Source organism: Pleurodeles waltl, chromosome 9, assembly GCF_031143425.1.
Source record: "Pleurodeles waltl isolate 20211129_DDA chromosome 9, aPleWal1.hap1.20221129, whole genome shotgun sequence".
Classification (NCBI taxonomy): domain Eukaryota; kingdom Metazoa; phylum Chordata; class Amphibia; order Caudata; family Salamandridae; genus Pleurodeles; species Pleurodeles waltl.
In genome coordinates, this window is record NC_090448.1 from 1,079,118,297 (window position 1) to 1,079,142,696 (window position 24,400).

General features: G+C 45.2%; 1 protein-coding gene across 1 annotated transcript in view; it reads right to left on the reverse strand.

Annotated features, from left to right (window-relative positions):
• FANCM (FA complementation group M) overlaps nucleotides 1-24,400 on the reverse strand; it is a 666,273-nt gene that overhangs the window by 95,967 nt on the left and 545,906 nt on the right. The window contains exons 16-17 of the mRNA XM_069208717.1: nucleotides 6,601-6,683; nucleotides 6,421-6,507 (exon numbers count right to left, since the gene is read on the reverse strand). Of these exons, the coding sequence (XP_069064818.1) occupies nucleotides 6,421-6,507; nucleotides 6,601-6,683 (170 nt within the window). The remainder of the gene's footprint in view (nucleotides 1-6,420; nucleotides 6,508-6,600; nucleotides 6,684-24,400) is intronic.

The window sequence follows — 24,400 nt, forward strand, 5'->3', positions numbered from 1 at the left end:
CACGCATCTTCCCTCCCTGCGCCCTAAACTCCAAACGGACTGAAATACGGCTTCGGTGACATTTACTCGAGCGCTCTTGGACAGCAGGTGGTGCTGCAACTCCTTCAGTGCAGCTTCGAGGAACGCAACACACGGGGACACTTCACTCTTTGTTAACGGCGGTTCTCGCCAGCCACCCGTGAACAGTCACCACTTAGGGTAGCTATCGTCTCACTTTAGCTTTTTGCCGTTTTTCATCTATGAGGGTTCGGATTTTTTTCTAAAAACAGCTGTGTTTAAATCCTGCACAGATTAAAAATGAATCATTTTGCTGCTACAGGTTACAAGACCTATACCAATGAGTGGGGCTGCCTCTTCTCTGATGAGTGACAGCAATCCACGAAGGCTGCCATATCTAACAAACTGGGCTGTGCTTAATCTCGCGCCCCACCTCCCCGGCTAGCTGTTGTGGCTCAGCCTAATGCCTTTTAGTGTGCCTGGTCTTAGGGGAGACAGCATGCATGCCAACCCTCAGGGTTCAGACGGGAGACTACCGATTTGCTGTTCTCTTACGGAGTTGAGTGGGGGTGGGGGGGGGGGAGGGGGGTGGTGGGGGGTGGTGGGGGGGGGGGAGTAGGGAGTAGGGGGGTTCTCGGATTCACCGTCAGCCGGCGAGCATCTCCTCCGTGGTGAAGGGCTGTGTTCTGCCCGCATCCCCTTTATTTTTGGATGAACTAGTGTTAACTGTGGCATGCTGGAGGCGTCCCAAACGGGTCAATTAATTACACACATTTTTTTCTACGTTATCTTCCTTCATACAAACTACCCTTCAAACCATCATAAACTCAGTAATTCAGAACAGTTTCTTTGCCTGTCAGCTACTGGCTTGTGCTAACCCACTAGGCACCACGCGACTCGTGACAGACTCTCCCCGCGCGCGGTTTTCCGTGGCTGTGCCTGCTCTCATCTTTCCGTACTTCTTTCCCCGCTTTCTGCCATGTGAACAGCAGCCAGGCTGCGACATACCATGGCTAAAAGACGATACATTGACAACGCGAATAGCTCTGGCATTACCAAGGCCTCTTGCCTTTGCCAATGCTTGTTCTTTTTAGCTAAGCAATCCATGAGAGTGCATGTAGTTTTTTCCAGGTCTCTACCTCGTGTACTCCCCCTCCACCAACCTCTGTGTTGCTCTCGTGTACTTCCCCACCCTGCGTTGCTCTCTCGTGTGCTTCGCTCTCCAAGCTGCTGTCAGACGTGTTTGCTTCTTTCGCCTCCTGCGCTGTTCTCGTTCGCTTGCCTCCCGCCCCACGCTCTTCTTTGTCATGCCCTTCGCCCGATGTGTTGGTGTCTCCCTCACGAGCTGCTTTTCCTCGCCTCCCCCCTCCACCCCCACTCCTTCATTGCCACCACACTTTTTTTATTCCTCTTTTAAAATAAAAATATTCACCTTTTTTTTTTCTTAATTTACACACTGAAGTGGCGTTTGCCGTCTTGGATTAGAAAAAAAACCAAAGGCAGCGGCGCCTGTGGCAAGCAGTGGGTGCGCATTCTTCCCTTGTAAACTTTCGATGAGCTTGGAAGCGTCCCCGTGAACAGCGGACCTTCACTGGCGTCTCATCAATGCTCACCTGGATCTAAGCTGCCTTCCTTGGGTGACAACAGTGAATGGTGAATCATGGGGCGGATTAATACCAACCAATCCTAGTGATGCCAGAGACCAAGTGGGAAATCCCATCCAGATGAATGCACACACAAGTCAAGGAACCCACCAGCACTGTGCAGTGTCAGAGGATTTCACTTTAGGGTGATGTAGGAGAAAGTCAGGAATGTAGATTTCCAAGTTTTGGATTTTGACTTTTGTGTAGATGTACTTTCAGGCACTGCTGAATGCGTTTTAACATTTGGCAATGCAGCCAAGTACTGTAAAGCCAATAACTCTACTTGGTGTTAGGGAGACCTACTGGCTTTGCAAATCCTGGTTAGTGGTTGCTGGAGACTGACATAGTCAGGACTGCAGGCCAACATCCTTCAGGAGCATGCTAACCCCTTGCTGGCAACCCGACCGCTCTGGGTCTCCAGACTACAGGGCTCTGGTTGTAGGCTCACAAGTGACTGCAGGCTATGGAGCACCAGGATTAGTGTTCAAACCGGAAGCCAGAAGCACTAGCAAGCCACGACTCGGACTGCAGTGGAAGAAACACCGGGTACCAATCCTTGCAACGGCCAGGCGGGCGTGTGGACACAGGTGCCGACCATAAAGAAAGAATCCTTTTTTCATCACTTTGACGTTTTCCAGATATTTTACAAACTAAATATCATTCGATTATTTTAACGATGTATAGTTTTTAATTTGAGTCAACAGGATGTCTGCAATCCCCTCTATTAGTAGTTGTCTTCAGAATTTAAGGTGACAGGTATCCCCGTTTAGTTATTATTTCATTTTACCAATATACGGTGAAGGTGAGGGAGCAGGGAAGAGGTGATTGATGTAAACGAGTCCCATGATGCATTTTTTTGAAAACTTGTTTTCCTGATTTATTTCACCTTTTTTATAGACACGTATTTTAATTCTGTTATTTTGAGGGTTACATCTTCAGATCTGTGGGTCTCTATAATTTCTGTGATATATTAATATAATACATTTTCGTATGACCCTACCTAAGTCAGATTAACTAAGTATGCCCCATGACAAAAAGTCAATGGGCTTTTCAGAGTCTCAATACCAAGTTAGGCTGAATTAAAATTGTAGACTGCAGTTTTTCAAACCTATTGGTAAGCGTAATTGTGCATGGTAATGATATCTGACCTTAAAGACAATGTTGTTTTCACTTCATGGCATACCTTGCAATGAACCCAGAATTGAGAGATGTCCCATAAGGCAGGTTGTGGCCATGTTCACCTTACTTATCAGCTCAAGGGCCAGGTGAAAATTACGGGATCATAAAGGATAGTACAAATGTTTTCCCATTACACAGTGAACAGTCAGCTTCTATGACGGAGTGCTTTCAAAAGGGTGAAGTGTACACTCATGAAGGTGCTTTTCCAGAGGGAAAGCCAACATGAATAAGACTGTTGTGCTGCACATTATTTTCCTCTTTGGATCCCAATCCCAAAACCCCCCAAGAGAATCTTTCAAAAACATCTTGTTTTTTTGTGGGAATCCAATGACGATTCTCCCCCATTTCTGTAGCGAAAGGAGAAAAGCAATGATCAGTGAGTGAACGGTCTCTAGAGACATCACATGACAGTGAAGGTAGACAGTCTCCGATTCAGATTCGACCTATAGTCTCAAGCTTTCTTGGGTTTAACCATATCTACAAGAGGTAAGCAAACAGTCCAATAGAGCATGTGTTTCCTTCCCAGGCTAGACCTATTGAAATACTGACAAAAGTTTGTATTAAGGCATGCATTTTGAAATAATTGAATGCTTACTTATAAACAATGATGTCCTCAGGAGTGTCCAGGTGCCGGGAGCAGGTTAGGACTGAGTGTGCAAGCATCTTTGAATCGCTCTATGCAGCTCAGGTTGAGAGCAGAACTGAAGGGGGCGACACCACGCACTTCCCAGTTTAGTAAGGACGATGTGACATAAATGGGTGTCAGCATTCCATTGGTGGCATGATGGGCCCTACTCCCGCCCCACCCAATGAGGCATTACCCACACTTTATTGGGTATCTCATGGAGTCCAGAATACGCTGCATTGCAGCTGGATGGAAATCTGTGAGCAACAGATGCAAGGTGAAAAAGAGTTTTAACACCTGGGGTAGGAGCAAGTGGTTCAGGGTTAAATGAAAGATGGGATTCCTACAGGACTAAAACTCATCAAAATCACGATACATTGCATTTTATGGTACTGTTTCATCCACACCAGTGCACTACGCTCCCTAGTTAGTTAGGGATCACTTGGGGATCATATCGCTTCCACTGTCTATAGAGAAAGAGATGGAGAACACCAACAAACAATTCAGTGTGCGCTTTACCTGTGCTATAAACATACAACACTTTTCTTGTTAAGCAAAGCAGCTAGAGGTAAGACCTAGAAATAAAAAATACATGCAATACAACGAAAAAGCAACAGCACACATAAATCCCTCTAATACCACAAAATATGCAGTTAATGTTGCAAGAATGAACACTGGTACCGGCCATGTTCCTCTAATCACAGACAAATATGCAAATGAGGGATCACTCAGGATAGTCCGGCAGAAAGCAAGAGCTGCTCCAATGTCACTGCTGCATATCTTCAGCGGTGACCGCAAACGCTGGGAAGCGGGAATGAAGGTTACAAGACGCTACCTATTGTCTATTTGCCATTTCTAAGCAAATTGGCAAATAAAAGAACAATGCAACTGATCCAAACTGTAAGGGACTAAACTATCTCTGTATCTCTCTAACTCATGTAGATATGTCCAACACGCGGATGGTAACTCCCTTTGGAGAACATGCAAAGTAAGGCATGGCTCAGGCCTAGGCTAATAAATTAGACTGTTTCTTAACAACCCTAAGGGAACCACGAGGTAGCATTAGGCACGAGCTTGGCCCATTCAGGGTGACAATAACTAGCCAAAACTGGAAACAATTCGCCCCATTTCATTTCTTCTCGCTTTCCCTACTAAGGGAAGAACGCTGGCCGAGCTTGCCGACGCGGATATTTGCACTATTTTAGTGCTGCCCGGTGAGATATGAATGAGGTCTGGGAGTTTTCCATTATGTTTGAGATCAGTGTGGAGTCTATACTGCAATATCAAATGTAAGCCTAATAGCTGCTGAGCTGTATTTATAACTGCTGCTGACAACATTGAATATACATCCATAGCCTTTGTTCTAATCCAAATCTGGATGTTTGTTAACCCTGGAATATCAACTATTTCCTTAATCTTAATTATTTAAATCAATATTGTTACTGTATTGCTGTACATTGTGTGGAGGATTCCTTATGTGGACTTCCCAAACTATAAAGAAGATAAGACAACCTTATTTACCTGTTATATTATAAAAGATGGTGCAAATCCGTCATTCAAAACCTACACAAAGGAGGTCGATTTCAAGATTGTTTCTCTTTTAAATGGACTCGGAGATTGCTTCTTTTCCAGCTACAATATGGAGCTTGGTTTAGTAACTAATTTAGTCACCGGATGATACATCTATGACATCAATACCAAGCATAAGCGCAGCTGTGAAGAGTGCAACCTCAAATTACTCCACTAATTATGTATGTATTATACATTATCTTCTGTGAGTATTCATAATTATACATAATGTATTCCATTTAATAGCCAATGTAATTAAACCAGCCATTATAGGCGTGATTATAAAAACAAGCGTGTTACACTTTGCAAATCTCCAACCCAATCTCTACTGAGCCAAGAGGGGCTCTTTTTGACAGCATTTATTCACCCATAACAAGTATATGCACTGAAACTGATAGTTGTACTCGCACGAGTGCAATGGTACTATCACACAAAGATAGATTCTGAAATCTAGAACAATTTGGCACGTACAAATAAAAACACATTTTAATGTTCATATGCATGGCAGTTATGCTGCTGAAAAGCACAAACAATTCGTCTGAAAGACAAAACAATGCCCTTTCTGCATATATGAGGCCCACAGCACCCACTAACACTGGCAATTATGCGTGGTTTGCCTATTAGCATTCAATCGGTCTGCTGAATGCACAAAATAAATTAAACAGACGTAGTACTGATTTAGAGCAATGGTTCGTATCCTACGGTCCAAGGACCAGTTGAGGTCCGCAAAGTCAACTCAGGGGTGCGTGACTGCTTAGAAAATTAAATAATAACAGATTAATAAAGGATACAGAAAGAAGCAAAATGTAAAACTGAACATTTTAAATGTTCTGTGAATGTGACGAAGTTTGAAATTTAAGGTTAAAAATTAAGTAAGTCCCCTCAGAAAAGGGCATCAAACAGAATATATTATGGACGATGAGTGGCCTCAAATAAATGTATTAAAGCGCCAACCTTCATTAAAATAAAAACTTTCATTTCTTTTTATAGTTGTGAATTAAATAAAATATTTAATTTGCATATTTGTTTGATGAATGTTTATTTCTGTATATTTTGTGTATTTTTTTGCAGTTCAAATCATCGAAAATGCTTAGGCTGGCGTTCCCAGCTTCCTGTAAGCACTCAGCGGGGGGCTCCCTGTATTCCAATAATGCTTTAGTAAGGGGTCCTCTGATTCCAGTAATAATTAGAGGAAGTAACAAATTGTGTAAGAACTGGGAGCCCAAAAGTGCCATCAGTAACGCAATGCAGCACAAATGCTACAGAATGGACATTGTTTTGCTCCTCAAGAATGCTGAAATCGTTGAAAGCACAGGGTCTAACAACTGCAGAAGGCTACAGCCTGAAAAAGCAGAAATCTGGGCCGTGGTGCTACCGAGGCCAGCAACTGCGCACGCGGGCACTTACTGTGTCCAGGCGATGGCGACGCTTCTTCACCGCTTGAATGGGTGAATCAGGTTCAGAGTCGCTGTGTGTCACCTGGGAGTGAGGGAACTAAAAAAAACGTCAAGTTAAATAACCGGGAAGGAGGCGAGGAGGGCGTGAATAGACATTTACTGCTGTCCTCGGGTGCCGTCGGCCGCTCACCTGTGGGGAGTTGAAAACATTTTCAACGGTCTTTTTCCTTTTTCTGCGAAAAAGAACCTCGTCCTCACTTTCGCTGTCGTGTCCTGTGGGAGAGACGGTAAAACGACGCCAATGAGAAGACACCAGCACAGGGCACAATAACTGCAGAAAAAGATGGCCTCCGACGCCACCAGAAAAGAAACCCAAACAAGTACAGTTGTTTTCACTACAGTGTACATTATCAACACAGACGTCATAATACAGCGCTTCAATAATGCACTGCGTCGGGGGTTTATCATACACAAACACATTTTGCACTACAATTCGATATATTAAACTTCTGTATAAAAATCACAACTGCCCTGTAAAGCTGTGAACGCAAAGGTAATAAACCGATAACTGCATCTAAATGTGGCTGGTAATGTTAAACTCGCGCCCATATCTCACAATTAGTCAATTTTTTTGGTCTTCTGTCTCACCAGGAACTCTTGACTGAGGCCACAAGGTATACAATGGTTTCAGGTGATAAGACATGATCAGCAAAATGCTTTTCACCACCTAAAAAAATCAGGTCTAAAAGTTTCATTGTGTCAATCGTCTAAAGATTCGTGAGCCAACAGTACTTAATTTAAGCTGGTGGTTGACAGTGAGCAACGGGACTTTTCATTTATTAAGTATTGCTTAACATATTCCTTGTGAGACCTTTTGTTACCTAAAAAGGGACTTGAAGGCTGCCCATTGCTTCCCATTGGTTGATTTATTTGTCACTGTCATTTGATTGCTTCTTATTCATCATCTTCCTGGAGCATGGTTGAATTACTGGGTCCTTGCAATGCTCAGTTTTTCAGGTGCTTTTTTTTTTCTTTTTCTTTACACACTAAACGAGTATGTGTATTTTTTTCCAGCTATCGCCCTCATGTACTTCACTCCCCTCCACGCTTTTCCTGTCCCTTCCGCTCTCCCCCCTCCCCCCTCCCATTTACCATGTGCTTCCCCAACCCACCACCCAACCCTCTGCTGTTAAGTCTCCATTGTCCTTCTACTTGTCCCTGCCCCTCTCACCTACCCGGTTTCTGGTGTGCTTACTTCCAGTTTTTCCCACTGACCTCAGTTGTCTGTCTGCTTGCCTCCAGCCCTTTCCTACACCCATCCTCCATTGTCCGTGTTGTTCCCCTTCCTGGGCATCTGTCCTCCCCCTTCTCTCCCACCATGTTACCTCGGAAAAAAAGCTCTAAATTTAGAGCAGGGGAAGGTGACAGTCAAAAAGAGAATGAAGAGTGGGAAAAGGGATCAGGCTTCTATATGTAGGGAAAGAAACTGTTTCACACGTTAGGAGTACATGCCATTTGAGCTGCCACTCACAGCAGTAATGGTTTAACAAACTTTTCTCTATCAGTCATTAAGAGCAAAGTTTGGGGTATGGTCAGAAGTGGACTTGCAATACATTGCTTGAGGTTCCAGAAAGCAGCGCTAATACTTTTCAATTTAGGGTCGAGCCTGCGTGAGCAGTTTGCACTTGCACACTCGCCTGCAAGACACTACTGTTTACAAAAAGGCTTGGAGCCCGCCCACTGCTTCCCATTTGTTGGGGTTCAGTGTCAGTCTTCTTTGCTACCTTCTAATTGGACAGCGCAGGCCAAGCTTCACTTACTGTTTCTTCTCTGGTGCATGGACCAAGCACAGATTGATTTTTTTAAAATTAATATCTCTCCACTGCTCGCCCTGTGATTGAGGTATTTTACCTGTGCTGCTTCTTTCACCTCCCACCCACTTCTCCATCTTGCTGCCTCTGTCCCCTCACTGCACCCTACAGTCCTTGCACGTTTATTTTGTCAAAGGCAATTGCAGACAGAATAAGAATCGTCCAACCATCGATGTGGAAACATTTTCAATCTATTAGCTCTGATTTTGTTTGCAATTTTAAATGGCTATTCCCCACTATTTTTCGGGAAGAACTGCGTGAAAAAATGCAGTAAGATTTGAGTATTACAAGTGGGTGCAGTTTTCGACAGTAATGACTATCGGTGCAGAGTGCCAACGAGCAACTGATGGATGTGAGGCCATTGAAAGGGAGCCCTGCTTTTACTTCCGCCGTAGTAACACACTGGACGGTAAAAACTTCTGTGTGATGAAGTCTTCTACAAGCTCCAATTGTGTCCTGGTTTCGATTCCTCATCTTACAGCCCAATTTAAATGTTGACAGACGGCACACCTTTCTGCCATAGGGATAGAGTAATTCACTCCTTCCCAATGGCAGAGGGGCCACCCTTCAACTTTATAAATGACTGCTAAGGCCTTTTATAATGCACTGGCAGGAACCACCATCCTGGTGGTTCCTATCAATCCATATCACTGTTTGGTGCAAGGCTGTGTCAGAATGACACAGCCCTGCACCAGTTTAATTTTTTTCTTTTCAAAAAGAAAATTCTGTAACGGGATTTTATTTTTGTAAATAATTAAAGGTAATGCTCCCCTTCCAGGGGAGAGTTACTTGGTTTTTACTCTTCCTCAGTGCCAGGATCTGCCTGCCGATGAAAGGCAGCAAAAAATGGCTTTATGTCCGCCCCTCCTGATTAGGTAGGTGGACAAACAGCCAATTTAGTGGCAGACATTGCTCTGAGAAGCCACGGCGGAGATGGAGTGGATGTATGATAGAACGACGAACGCACCAACCACGCATGCCTGAACAACGCGGTCGGAACCACCACCACGTTGTTTCCACGCATGCCTTTACAAAGATTGTTCGTTGTAAAGGCATGCCTAGTAAAGGCATATGTGGAACGGCATGGGTGGTTGTTGCATGCCACCCCCCCTACCCGCCATAAAACACAACTACTCTGTCCCCCCACCCACAAAATAAAACTAACCTGCCCCAAAAATAAAACTACCCGACCTCCCCACCCACCTCTTAAAAACTACCCCAAGACCCCCACCCACCCTGAGCCCTAAAACCTACCCCAAACCCCCACCCACCCTAAAAACAACCGACCCCCCAAAAAAAAAACTACCCTGCCCCTAAAAACAAAATTACCCGACTCTCACCTCCGCCCCTAAAAACCCAACCCCCCACTCACTCTAAATACAAAATTACCCCAACCCCCCCACCCCTGCCCCTAAAAACCCACTACCCACCCGCCCTAAAAACAAAATTACCTCGACCTGCATAGACAGCATTGCTGTGGTCCAGTCAATTGGATTTGAGGGCCCGGGTGAGGGTGCGTTGTAAGCTTTGGGGTAAGCATTTGAATATCTTACAAAGCATGCGGAAGATGAAGAAGTAGGAGGAGGAGATGGAGCTGACCTGAATCATCATGGTTAGCCTGATGCCTAGAATAATGCCTAGCTTCCAAGCGTGGTCAGTGGGGGTAGGAGTAAGTCCAAGTTCTGAGGGCCACCAGGATACATCACATAGGGAGCTTTTGTTTCCGAAAAGCAGTTGTCCTTCATCCAGCTGGCGATGTCTCTCATCCAGTTGTGAAAGTTGGCCTTGGTGGTGTCTTCATGTAAAATTAATGTAAAGTCTCTTCAGAATTCAAAAAGTATATTTCTTTAACATGCAGAAGCCTTTCACCTTAGTACATTACATTATATCACTGCATTGTGAGGCATTTATTAAAAAAGATAGATTTTAAACATGGACTTGAAAACATTCCTACATCCACCACCCCTCACCCTGAGGACAATGCCATTAGTGATCTGATAGGGACATAAGTGGTCATATGTACCCTCTATCAAAGCAAATGTGTCTAAAATAGCCAGCACTGCAAAACTCCTAAAATGTCACTGAAAAATCTTGCTTCATAAAATGGCGTAGAGCTGGGGGCTCTGACATCACAGCAGTCAGGTATATCAACAAGCTGGGAGGACCAGCCCCAGAATGTTATTGGAGATTGCCAAGCACTTTAGGCATTTTTGCCTGAAATCCAGAATATCGGTGATCACGGAATACATTCTAGGCAGAGCAACGTTATTGTGGACTGGAATTCCAGGTTCCTCACGAACTAGAGGGGTTGGAAGCTGCAACACAGATTTTCAAGAGGTCCAGAGACTTTTGGGGCTTTGTCAAGTAGATCTATCAACATCCAGGCTCAACAACCAGTTGGTGGATTTCTATAGTTGGGGACTGGATCCAGCTAAAAAAGCAACGGATACCTTTCTTCAGGACTGGTCAATCGGGATTAATTATACTTCTCCTCCATTTGCAATCATTGCGAAGGTGACAGCAAAGGCAAAACGGCCAAAAGCAACCTTAATCTTATAAACACCGATTTGAAAGACAGAACTTTGGTTCCCGGTACTTCTTGGGATGGCTTCAGATTTTCTGATGGTCGTTCCCGTCTTCCCTGAACTTTTTGAGGATCCCTTGGGTCTTCTACAGCCCCTCATGGTGTAACAACAGTTGACGTTAATGACCTGGAATATATTGGGAGATAAGTTCATGTGCCTGCCATTTCGGACAAAGCTGCTAGATTTTCAAAACAGGTGTGGACACCATCCACCCAAAAACAATACACTTCAGCTTGGAAGCGTTGGATGGAGAGGTGTGTGGAATGACATTTGGATCTCGTGGAGGTCAAATTGAAGGATATCCTTGATTTCCTTTCTCAGATGGCAAATGATGGCTTGCGTTACAGGTCAATAAATAATTTTCTATCAGCCATTTCAGCAGGTTTTATGCATCCGGCAGGAAGTTCATTTAGTCTGTAGAGTATTCAAGGGCGTTAGGGTGGCTAATGCCCCCAAGCCTAAATACAGTTAACCGTGGGATGTGATGGTAGTGTTGTGCCTATTTGAGTAATAGCAGGACAATTCTATTTTGTCCCGCAAACAGCTCTCAGCCAAGATGACTATGTTTCTGTGTCTGGTCTTCTGCCACAGGCTTTGGACTTAGAGTATAGTCTCTGGAGGGAGTGTAGTTTTCCATTTCTAGATGTACAGAAATGTTCTCTAGATGTATTGATTGCCTTGCGTATCGATTCAGTTAAGGACACGGAGGCAAAGATTATCTCACCCACATGATGAGTGTGTGTGTGTGTGTGTATATATATATATATTGAAAATGTCACTTACCCAGTGTACATCTGTTCGTGGCATTAGTCGCTGCAGATTCACATGTTTCGCACAGTCCGCTGCCTGGTGTTGGGCTCGGAGTATTACAAGTTGTTTTTCTTCGAAGAAGTCTTTTTTGGTCACGGGACCGAAGGACTCCTCCCTCTTCGGCTCCATTGTGCATGGGCGTCGACTCCATCTTAGATTGTTTTCCCCGCAGAGGGTGAGGATGGAGTTGTTTGCTATAAATAGTGCCCATGCAATGGAGTGAATACGTATGTACATAAAAAGTTTATAATAATTATTTACAAATGTACAAATGTTTAAGATTTAAGATCTACTTCTAAACGGCTACAGGCTTCCCAGGGAGGCGGGAGGGCACATGTGAATCTACAGCGACTAATGCCACGAACAGATGTACACTGGGTAAGTGACATTTTCAGTTCGATGGCATATGTTGCTGCAGATACACATGTTTCGCATAGACTATAAAGCAGTTACCTCCCCTAAAAGCGGTGGTTTAGCCTGTAGGAGTTGAAGTAGTTTGGAATAATGTTCTTAGTACAGCTTGGCCCACTGTAGCTTGTTGTGCATTTAGTATGTCTACACAGTAGTGTTTAGTAAATGTATGAGGCGTAGACCAGGTTGCAGCCTTACATATTTCGCTCATAGGAATGTTTCCTAGAAAGGCCATTGTAGCACCTTTCTTTCTGGTTGAGTGTGCCTTTGGTGTAATAGGCAATTCTCTCTTGGCTTTAAGATAGCATGTTTGAATACATCTGACTATCCATCTATCAATGCCTTGTTTAGAGATTGGATTTCCTATGTGTGGTTTTTGAAAAGCTATGAACAGTTGTTTTGTTTTCCTGATTAGCTTTGTTCTGTCAATGTAGTACATTAGTGCTCTTTTGATGTCTAATGTATGTAGTGCCCTTTCAGCCACGGAATCTGGTTGTGGGAAGAACACTGGCAATTCTACTGTTTGATTTAAATGGAATGGTGAGATTACTTTTGGTAGAAATTTTGGATTTGTTCTTAGAACTATTTTATTTTTGTGTATTTGAATAAATGGTTCTTGTATGGTAAATGCCTGTATTTCACTTACTCTTCTGAGGGATGTGATTGCAATGAGAAATGCGACTTTCCAGGTTAGATATTGCATTTCACAGGAATGCATGGGTTCGAAAGGTGGACCCATGAGTCTTGTTAAGACGATGTTAAGGTTCCATGAAGGAACTGGTGGTGTTCTTGGTGGTATAATTCTTTTTAGCCCTTCCATGAATGCTTTAATAACTGGTATTCTAAATAGAGACGATGAATGAGTAGTTTGTAGGTAAGCAGATATTGCTGCGAGGTGTATTTTTATAGATGAAAAAGCGAGATTCGCTTTTTGCAAATGTAGTAAGTATCCCACTATGTCCTTTGTAGAGGCATGCAATGGTTGGATTTGATTGGTATGGCAGTAGCAAACAAATCTTTTCCACTTAGATGCATAGCAGTGTCTAGTGGAAGCTTTTCTAGCTTGTTTTATGACCTCCATACATTCTTGTGTGAGGTCTAAGTGTCCGAATTCTAGGATTTCAGGAGCCAAATTGCCAGATTCAATGATGCTGGGTTTGGATGCCTGATCTGTTGTTTGTGTTGTGTTAACAGATCTGGTCTGTTGGGTAGTTTGACATGCGGTACTAGTGAAAGGTCTAGTAGAGTTGTATACCAAGGTTGTCTTGCCCATGTGGGTGCTATCAGTATGAGTTTGAGTTGGTTTTGACTCAACTTGTTTACTAGATATGGAAGGAGAGGGAGAGGGGGAAAAGCGTATGCAAATATCCCTGACCAACTCATCCATAGAGCATTGCCTTGTGATTCGCGGTGTGGGTACCTGGATGCGAAGTTTTGGCATTTTGGTTTTCTTTTGTTGCGAACAAATCTATCTGGGGTGTTCCCCAAATTTGAAAGTACTTGTTCAGAACTTGGGGGTGAATTTCCCATTCGTGGACTTGTTGGTGGTCTCGCGAAAGGTTGTCTGCTAGTTGGTTTTGGATCCCTGGAATAAATTGTGCTATTAGGCGAATGTTGTTGTGAATCGCCCACTGCCATATTTTTTGTGTTAGGAGACACAATTGTGTTGAGTGTGTTCCTCCTTGTTTGTTTAAATAATACATTGTTGTCATGTTGTCTGTTTTGACAAGAATGTATTTGTGTGTTATTATGAGTTGAAAGGCTCTTAACGCTAGAAATACTGCTAACAGTTCTAGGTAATTGATATGAAATTTTGTTTGGTGTACATCCCATTGTCCTTGAATGCTGTGGTGATTGAGGTGTGCTCCCCACCCTGTCATGGAAGCATCTGTTGTTATAACGTATTGAGGCACTGGGTCCTGAAATGTCCGCCCTTTGTTTAAATTGTTGCTGTTCCACCATAGAAGCGAGAGGTATGTTTGGCGGTCTACCAACACCAGATCTTGAAGTTGACCCTGTGCCTGTGACCATTGTGATGCTAGGCACTGTTGTAAGGGTCGCATGTGTAGTCTTGCGTTTGGGACAATGGCTATGCATGATGACATCATGCCTAGAAGTTTTAGCACAAATTTTGCTTGTATCTTTTGGTTTGGAAACATAGCACTTATTACCTTGTGGAATGCTTGCACTCTTTGTGGACTTGGAGTGGCAATTCCTTTTGATGTGTTGATGGTTGCCCCTAGATATTGTTGTGTCTGACACGGTTCGAGGTGTGACTTTGTATAGTTGATGGAGAAACCCAGTTTGTGAAGGGTTTGTATGACATATGTGGTGTCGTTTGTGCACTTTTTTACTGTGTTGGTCTTGATTAGCCAATCGTCTAGGTAAGGAAACACATGTATCTGTTGTCTCCTGATATGTGCTGCTACTACTGCTAGACATTTTGTGAATACTCTTGGTGCAGTTGTTATTCCGAATGGCAACACCTTGAATTGGTAATGTATTCCTTTGAATACGAACCTTAGGTACTTTCTGTGAGAAGGGTGTATCGGTATATGAAAGTACGCATCTTTTAGGTCTAATGTGGTCATGTAATCTTGCTGTTTGAGCAGTGGAATGATGTCTTGTAGTGTGACCATGTGAAAGTGGTCCGATATGATGTAGGTATTTAGTGTCCTGAGATCTAATATTGGTCTTAATGTTTTGTCTTTTTTTGGAATTAGAAAGTACAGGGAGTAAACTCCTGTGTTTTTTTGTTGTACTGGTACTAACTCTATTGCATCCTTTTGCAGTAGTGCTTGAACTTCTAGTCCTAAAAGTTCTAAATGTTGTGGTGACATTTTGCGTGTTTTTGGAGGGATGTTTGGTGGGAATTTGTGGAATTCTATGCAATAGCCATGTTGGATTATTGCTAATACCCAATTGTCTGTTGTAATCTGCTGCCAAGATTGGTAGAATTGGCTTAGTCTTCCCCCCACTGGTGTTGAGTGAAGGGGTTGTGTGACTTGAAAGTCACTGTTTAGGTGGAGGTGTTTTTGGAGTCTGGAATCTTCCCCTACTCCTTGGGAATTGACCCCCTCTATATCCCCTGAAACCTCCCCTTTGGAATGAACCCTGATATGGGGTGGTTCTTGTTTGTTGGCTGGTGGTGTCTGTGGGTTGGCCACAAAACCCCCCTCTAAATGGAGTTTTTCTAAAAGAGCCTCTGCTCTGCGGGGAGTAGAGTGCGCCCATGGCTTTGGCCGTGTCTGTGTCCTTTTTAAGTTTTTCAATGGCTGTGTCCACTTCAGGGCCAAAAAGTTGTTTCTCGTTGAAGGGCATATTAAGGACAGCCTGCTGGATTTCAGGTTTGAAGCCTGAAGTGCGGAGCCAAGCGTGTCTCCTTATGGTGACAGCAGTGTTGACTGTTCTCGCTGCAGTATAGGCTGCGTCCATTGAAGAGCGGATTTGATTGTTTGAGATCGTTTGTCCCTCTTCAACTATTTGCTGCGCCCTTTTTTGGTATTCCTGGGGAAGATGGTCTATGAGAAGTTGCATCTCATCCCAGTGTGCGCGGTCATATCGGGCCAGCAGCGCTTGAGAATTTGCGATGCGCCACTGGTTGGCTGCCTGTGATGCTACTCTTTTTCCTGCCGCATCAAATTTTCTGCTTTCTTTGTCCGGAGGTGGGGCGTCGCCAGATGTATGGGAATTTGCTCTTTTGCGAGCTGCCCCTACTACTACGGAGTCAGGTGGTAACTGCGAAGTAATAAACACTGGGTCTGTGGGTGGTGGTTTGTATTTCTTATCCACCCTTGGGGTGATGGCTCTTGATTTTACGGGCTCTTCAAAAATTTGTTTTGCGTGCCGTAACATCCCTGGTAGCATTGGGAGACATTGATATTGGCTATGTGTAGCCGAGAGGGTGTTAAATAAAAAATTATCCTCTATAGGATCGGAATGCAGTTGGACATTGTGGAATTCTGCTGCCCTAGCCACCAGTTGCGAGTATGAGGTACTGTCCTCTGGCGGTGACGGCTTTGTGGGGTATGAATCGGGATCATTGTCCGGCACTGGGGTGTCATATAGGTCCCAAGCGTCTTGATCCTGATTATCTTGACTTATGGTAGTTTGCGCTGGTGAGTGCATTTGTGGCGGTGTTTGTGCCGGCGATGCCTGTTGTGGTGGAGAGGGCAGAGGCGTGACTTTTTTAACCACTTTGGCTTGTGGTTGTGCGTCATCCTTGAGAAGTCCGATCCTTCTTTTTCTCATTATTGGGGGAAGGGTTGATATCTTCCCTGTGTCTTGCTGGATGTACAGTCTCTTTTGTGTGTAGTCTGATTCTACACTTTGGAGCTCTTGTCCAAATCTGTGCATCTGGCCACTTATTCCTTGTTCCTCTGTGTAGGATGGAGGTGTGGAACTTTTCGGCGCCGAGAGAGAATCTTTTTTCGGCTTCGGCACCGACAGAATTTTTGTGGCTTTCGGCAGTGTGTCTCGGTGCCGATGTTTTTCGGTGCCGGCATCTTGTTTTTGCCTCTCGGAGCCGCTATCTCGGCTCCGAGGTTGCTCCATGGCGGTCCCTCGACTGGAGTCGGGTGTCTTCGCTATGGGCGTGCCCTTTTTCGGCGCCTTCGACGGCTCGCCGGTTTTATGGGTCGAGCCATGGCCTGTTGGCAGTGGCGTCCCCTGGGCTTTTGTCTTCTCGATGGTTTTAATTTTCGACGTCTTACTCACTGTTTGTTGCTGTTGTTCGACGTCGGAGTCTCCGGATTCTGATTCCGGAACCGAGAATGTTTCCTCTTCGTCGTCGAAACGTTGTTTTGTCGGCGTGGACGCCATTTGTAGACGCCTGGCTCTTCGGTCCCGGAGTGTTTTTCTGGACCGGAAGGCTCGACAGGCCTCACAGGTATCCTCCTTGTGCTCGGGGGACAAGCACAAGTTACAGACCAAGTGCTGATCTGTATAAGGATACTTACTGTGACATTTTGGGCAGAAACGAAAGGGGGTCCGTTCCATCGGCTTCGATGTCGCACGCGGTCGGGCCGACCAGGCCCCGATGGGGGATCGAAGCTACCCCAAAGTCTTCCGATGATCGGTGTCGATGTACCTAACTATCCCGATACCGAACGGAACAATACCGACGCTTTCTTCCGAGATTCTGACTAACTTTCCGAACCGAAACACGGAGCGAAAAGGAATACGTCCGAATCCGACAGCGGAAAAAAACAATCTAAGATGGAGTCGACGCCCATGCGCAATGGAGCCGAAGAGGGAGGAGTCCTTCGGTCCCGTGACCAAAAAAGACTTCTTCGAAGAAAAACAACTTGTAATACTCCGAGCCCAACACCAGGCAGCAGACTGTGCGAAACATGTGTATCTGCAGCAACATATGCCATCGAACATATATATATATATATATATATATATATATATATATATATATATATATGCGTGTGTGTTGCAGAATGCATTGTCAATTATGAGATCTGCTCTTTTAGTGTCTGCTCGTCAAGAGTTTTGGAAACAGATTATCATTTGTGTAATGTTGATCTAGGTTCGGACAAAAACAGGAGTGAGGAATCACATTCTGGGACTTGCTATTACAGAAAACGCTGGACTTTTTCAGTTTCCAGTGGGTATAGTGGATGACTACAAAGGCTAATCTTCCATAATTGTTAAACATTCAGGCTTTGTTGGTTCGTAAAGAAAGAACCAGCAAGATGGTGTGCCTTAGTTTTAATGGTTTGACATATCAGTGATTGGTGGACTGTAAGAAAGGGGTCTTATGGTTATGGAACTTGTAAGGAAATGCCTCCTTGGCATGGTTACCCCCTGACTTTTTGCCTTTGCTGATGCTAAGTTTTGATTTGAAAGTGTGCTGAGGCCTGCTAACCAGGCCCCAGCACCAGTGTTCTTTCCCTAACCTGTACTTTTGTTTTCACAATTGGCACACCCTGGCATCCAGGTAAGTCCCTTGTAACTGGTACCCCTGGTACCAAGGGCCCTGATGCCAGGGAAGGTCTCTAAGGGCTGCAGCATATCTTATGCCACCCTAGGAACCCCTCACTCAGCACATACACACTGCTTGCCAGCTTGTGTGTGCTGGTGAGGACAAAACGAGTAAGTCGACATGGCACTCCCCTCAGGGTGCCATGCCAACCTCACACTGCCTATGCAGTATAGGTAAGTCACCCCTCTAGCAGGCCTTACAGCCCTAAGGCAGGGTGCACTATACCATAGGTGAGGGCACCAGTGCATGAGCACTGTGCCCCTACAGTGTCTAAGCAAAACCTTAGACATTGTAAGTGCAGGGTAGCCATAAGAGTATATGGTCTGGGAGTCTGTCATACACGAACTCCACAGCACCATAATGGCTACACTGAAAACTGGGAAGTTTGGTATCAAACTTCTCAGCACAATAAATGCCCACTGATGCCAGTGTACATTTTATTGTACCATACACCCCAGAGGGCACCTTAGAGGTGCCCCCTGAAACCTTAACCAACTACCCGTGTAGGCTGACTGGTTTTAGCAGCCTGCCACACTCGAGACATGTTGCTAGCCACATGGGGAGAGTGCCTTTGTCACTCTGTGGCTAGTAACAAAGCCTGTACTGGGTGGAGATGCTTATCACCTCCCCCTTGCAGGAACTGTAACACCTGGCGGTGAGCCTCAAAGGCTCACCCCCTTTGATACAACACCCCAGGGCATTCCAGCTAGTGGAGTTGCCCGCCCCCTCCGGCCACGGCCCCACTTTTGGCGGCAAGGCCAGAGGAGATAATGAGAAAAACAAGGAGGAGTCACTGGCCAGTCAGGACAGCCCCTAAGGCAACCTGAGCTGAGGTGACTCTGACTTTTAGAAATCCTCCATCTTACAGATGGAGGATTCCCCCAATAGGGACAGGAATGTGACCCCCTCCCCTTGGGAGGAGGCACAAAGAGGGTGTAGCCACCCTCAGGGCTAGTAGCCACTGGCTACTGCCCTCCCAGACCTAAACACACCCCTAAAGTCTGTATTTAGGGGCTCCCCTCAACCTAGGAACTCAGATTCCTGCAACCTAAGAAGAGGACTGCTAAGCTGAAAAACCCTGCAGAGAAGACTGAGACACCAACTGCTTTGGCCCCAGCTCTACCGGCCTGTCTCCCTCCCTTCTAAAGACACTGCTCCAGTGACGCTTTCCCCAGGGACCAGCGACCTCTGAATCCTCAGAGGACTGCCCTGCTCTAGAAGGACCAAGAAACTCCCGAGGACAGCGGCTCTGTTCATCTAAGACTGCAACTTTGTTACAAAGGAGCAACTTTAAACAACCTGCGTTTCCCGCCGGAAGCGTGAGACTTGCTACTCTGCACCCGACGCCCCCGGCTCGACTTGTGGAAAAACAACGCTTCAGGGAGGACTCCCTGGCGACTGCGAGACCGTGAGTAGCCAGAGTTGCCCCCCCTGAGCCCCCACAGCGACGCCTGCAGAGGGAATCCCGAGGCTCCCCCTGACCGCGACTGCCTGCTTCTAAGAACCCGACGCCTGCCTGCATCGCTGAAGAGACCCCTTGGTCTCCCATTGATTTCCATTGGAAACCAGACGTGTGTTTGCACACTGCACCCGGCCGCCCCCGTGCTGCTAAGGGTGTACTTTCTGTGCTAACTTGTGTCCACCCCGGTGCCCTACAACACCCCCCTGGTCTGCCCTCCGAAGACGCGGGTACTTACCTGCTGGCCGACTGGAACCGGGGCACCCCCTTCTCCATTGAAGCCTATGCGTTTTGGGCACCACTTTGAACTCTGCACCTGACCGGCCCTGAGCTGCTGGTGTTGTAACTTTGGGGTTGCTCTGAACCCCCAACGGTGGGCTACCTTGGACCCAAACTTGAACCCCGTAGGTGGTTTACTTACCTGCAAGAACTAACAAACTCTTACTCCCCCTAGGAACTGTGAAAATTGCACTGTCTCTAGTTTTAAAATAGCTATATGTGATTTACTTGAAAACTGTGTATGCTATTTTGATTATTCAAAGTTCCTAAAGTACCTACCTGCAATACCTTTCATTTAAAGTATTACATGTAAAAGTTTATTTTAAGAATCACAGGTTCAAATAAGAAAAGATATTTTTCTATACAAAAACCTATTGGCCTGGAATAGTCTGAGTGTGCGTTCCTCATTTAGTTCTTGTGTATGTACAACAAATGCTTAACACTACTCCTTTGATAAGCCTACTGCTCGACCACACTACCACAAAATAGAGCATTAGTATTATCTCTTTTTGCCACTATCTTACCTCTAAGGGGAACCCTTGGACTCTGTGCATACTATTCCTTACTTTGAAATAGTGCATACAGAGCCAACTTCCTACAGAACTCATTTGTAGTTTTTTTTAAGTTCTTTATTTTGTTACTGTTGGCTGCTGCTTAAGTCAGTAACGAGAGAGAAAGCCTAATCCTTGCCTTTATGTCCTTAATAGAATCGACAATTCTTGTTGCAAAAGCTAGAAGAAAAAAAAACGTAGGCAAGCCCATGTTAGGGGCTCCAAATGACTAATTGTAAGTGTGGTCAGTGCTAGAACCCTGCCAAAAGAACGAAATGATCTGGATGGGTTCGAGCAGAAAGGTGCGTGTGATTCACATCAACCTGCCACGAGAAAACAAAGTACAGGGATTAAACAAGACCAGCATGGGGACAACCCATTCCTGTGAGAAGGACCAAGGAGAACTAAAATAGACGGTCTACATGGGTATGATAAACTCACTGGCAGCCACAGAGTGCTTTAAAAAAACACATGCGCAGGCTAGAAATGCATTTTAAATCTAATTCAAAGGTGGACAGCATATTATTAACAGCTCCACCGTGACACGAATACAAAGAAAGGGTGTTTTCAGAGGAGGCAAGGTCGCCGTTTTTAAAAGAGGTCAGGCAAGGGGATCTCAAAATTGCATGTCCGCTTCGAAGGGCGACAGATTAGGATTAACCTTGGAAAAACGGCATGATAAAAAGTATGGGAGTCAAGTAAAAAAATGAAAACATATCAGCGATGGTCAGAGAGAAGGGTATTGTGTAGTGCAGGGTTAGAGTTGAATTCGCTCCTTGCTATTTTATTTTACAAATGTATAAAGCGCTGCAAGTACCCCAAGGGGTGTCCTGCATTTGAGGATCATCTACCCGAGAGTCTCAATCGGGCGACTGTCTGAACTACCATATTTTGAGGTGTGTTTCAGAACAACAAAGGACAAGGCGTGACTCTGATGGACGTGAGGAGAGTGCTCCAGTGTTGAGCGAGTTAGAAGAGCGCCCCCACCCGGCATTGTTCGATGCACGGAATGTGGACCAAATGAGGGGAGGTGAACTCGAGAGGGCCAGAGCTGTAAACAGTTGTGTGCACCAGGTAAAGTGATTTAAATACTGAACATGTTTTAGTCAGCCAGTGCAGTTCTCGAAGGTAGGATGAGGTGAACAGCAGCGTTTTATATATTCTGCACACAGTGAGTGAGGTAGTAATGAATGCCCGGATACACTACTTCCAGAAACAAATACAGAGGCGATTATAGATTTGACAACTGTTTTACTGCTTGTTTCCCAAAGCTTTGGAAGAATGTCTGTCAACATTTTAAGTAAGGGAAAACAGGTGGCCAAGAGTACAAGGATATTTTACATCAAGGAAAAACTCCGCGTTTGCAGGCCACCAGGTTTTTCGAAGATGAGAACAACAATTTTCTCGCCGTTAGGTTTAGGACGGCTGTTCTTCACCCATGTGGTACCTGTTTACAAGCACAAGCCAAATCAGGTCTCAGTGGATGATGGATTCTTAGAGATGTAGAGACTGATTTGAGTATCAGCCGCGCAAGACATAAGCTAGAAAAGTGATTTTGATTTGCGCACTAAATAAAATGGGACTGGCTGAGGAGTCTTGTGCACACCATAAGAGAGAGAGGAGGCATCAGATTGAAACGGGGCAAGAGAGACCAACCAGATTCAAAAGGAGAATAAAGAGTACAAACACTTAAGGGTGTTTACATGCACCAAACGTAAATAGTCTGGAAATAAGAATGGGGTAGGATACTGTGTCAAAGGTGGCTGATAAATCCTGAACACCTACAGTTTTGCTAGTGTCTAGGGTAGCCATTGATTCTAGTGATAGCTAGAATACTCAGGTACCAAGGCTGCTCTTTGAAGACTTTCAATATAATATTAAGAGAACATCTGCCCTACAAGTTATAACTCCATTAGAATGCATATGTCCTGTTATTTCTTTTGAAAGACAATGAATACAAAAGTATGGTCAACTTGAAAAAAGAAAAACTGACAAAGGTTGCGGACAGAACTGCTACCCTGCCAGCCAAATTTAAGATAACTTTAAATACAAGCTCTCTAAGGCATTAGTCAAAAGGATGTGTGTTTCATTCACACCAATAGTTTTAAAGATTCAATATTGGACATTCAGTGTAAATTTACTGCCAACATTAAGATAACACTATCATAACTCTGGTAAGACTTTGCAGACTTCATGTAGTTGCAAAATGTAAATACTCAGTTATTGAAATGGGGCTTTCTACATGCTCTTGCTGGCAAACGTTTTATAAAATCTATTAAAACATTTGTAGGAAGTTGGCTCTGTATACACTATCTCAAAGCGAGAGATAGTGTGCACAGAGTCCAAGGGTTCCTCTTAGAGGTAAGATAGTGGCAAAAAGAGATAATTCTAATGCTCTATTTTGTGGTAGTGTGGTCGAGCAGTAGGCTTATCAGAGGGTAGTGTTAAGCATTTGTTGTACACACACAGGCAATACATGAGGAACACACACTCACAGACTTAACTCCAGGCCAATAGTTTTTATATAGAAAAATATATTTTCTTAATTTATTTTAGAACCACAAGATTCAAGATTTGAGGTAAGTACATAAAATGCAAGGTACTTCACACAGGTAAATATAGAACTTTGATTTAAAACTGTAGTACACACAGTTTTGGTTAAAATGGCAATAAGCTATTTTAGAAGTGGACACTGCAAAAATCAACAGTTCCTGGGGGAGGTAAGTTTGGTTAGTTTTTCCAGGTAAGTAAAGCACTTACACAGTCAGTCTCCTGGGCATAGGCAGCCCACCCTTGGGGGTTCAAGGCAACCCCAAAGCCACCGCACCAGCAAAACAGGGCCAGTCAGGTGCAGAGGTCAAAGGAGGGCCCAAAACACATAGGCGCCTATGACGAACAGGGGTGCTCCGGTCCTAGTCTGCTTACAGGTAAGTACCTGCGTCCTCGGGGAGCAGCCCAGGTTTTTTTTGTAGAGCATGGGGAGGGGGACACACACACACATAAGCCCACAAAACACACCCTCAGCGGCACAGGGGCGGCCGGATGCAGTAGGCAAAGTAGGTGTCGGGTTTGCTATAGAAAGCAATGGAGGGACTCGGGGTTGTTTAGGCGATGCAGGCAGGGCACAGGGGGGCTTCTCAGGCCAGCCACCGACAGGGCTAGGATGAGAGCCGCCTGTTGGTCACTCCTGCACTGGTAGGTGGTTCCTCTCGGTCCTGGGGCTGCGGTGCAGGGCTTGGTCCAGGCGTCGGGTTCCTTTGTTACCAGGCAGTCGCGGTCAGGGGAAGCCTCTGGATCCTCTCTGCAGGCATCGCTGTGGGGGTGGCGGGAGGTTGACTCAGGGTCTCCACGTCATTGGAGTCGCCTGGGAGTCCTCTCTGCGGTGTTGGTTTCTCCAAACTCGAGCTGGGGGCATCGGGTGCAGAGTGTGAAATCTCACGCTTCTGGCGGGAAGTGAGAGTTCTTTAAAAGTTGCAAAGTTGTTGCAGTTTATGAACAGTGCTGCTGTTCTCTGGAGTTTCTGGGTCCTTTAGGTTCAGGGCAGTCCTCCGAGTCCTCAGAGGTCGCTGGTTCCTGTCAGATGCGTCGCTGTGCAGGTTCTTAGAGTCTGAAGATAGGCTGGTAGGGCTGGGGCTAAATCAGTTGGTGTCTCCATCTTCTCTGCGGGGCTTTCAGGTCAGCAGTCCTTCTTTCTTCAGGTTGCAGGAATCTGATTTCCTGGGTTCAGGGTCGCCCCTAAATACTAAATTTAGGGGTGTGTTTAGGTCTGGGGGGCAGTAGCCAATGGCTACTGTCCTGGAGGGTGGCTTCACCCTCTTTGTGCCTCCTCCCAGAGGGGAGGGGGCACATCCCTATTCCTATTGGGGGAATCCTCCAAACTCGAGATGGAGGATTTCTAAAGGCAGGGGTCACCTCAGCTCAGGGCACCTTAGGGCCTGTCCTGACTGGTGGGTGGCTCCTTGTTTTTCTCATTATCTCCTCCAGCCTTGCCTCCAAAAGTGGGGGCAGTGGCTGGAGGGGCGGGCATCTCCA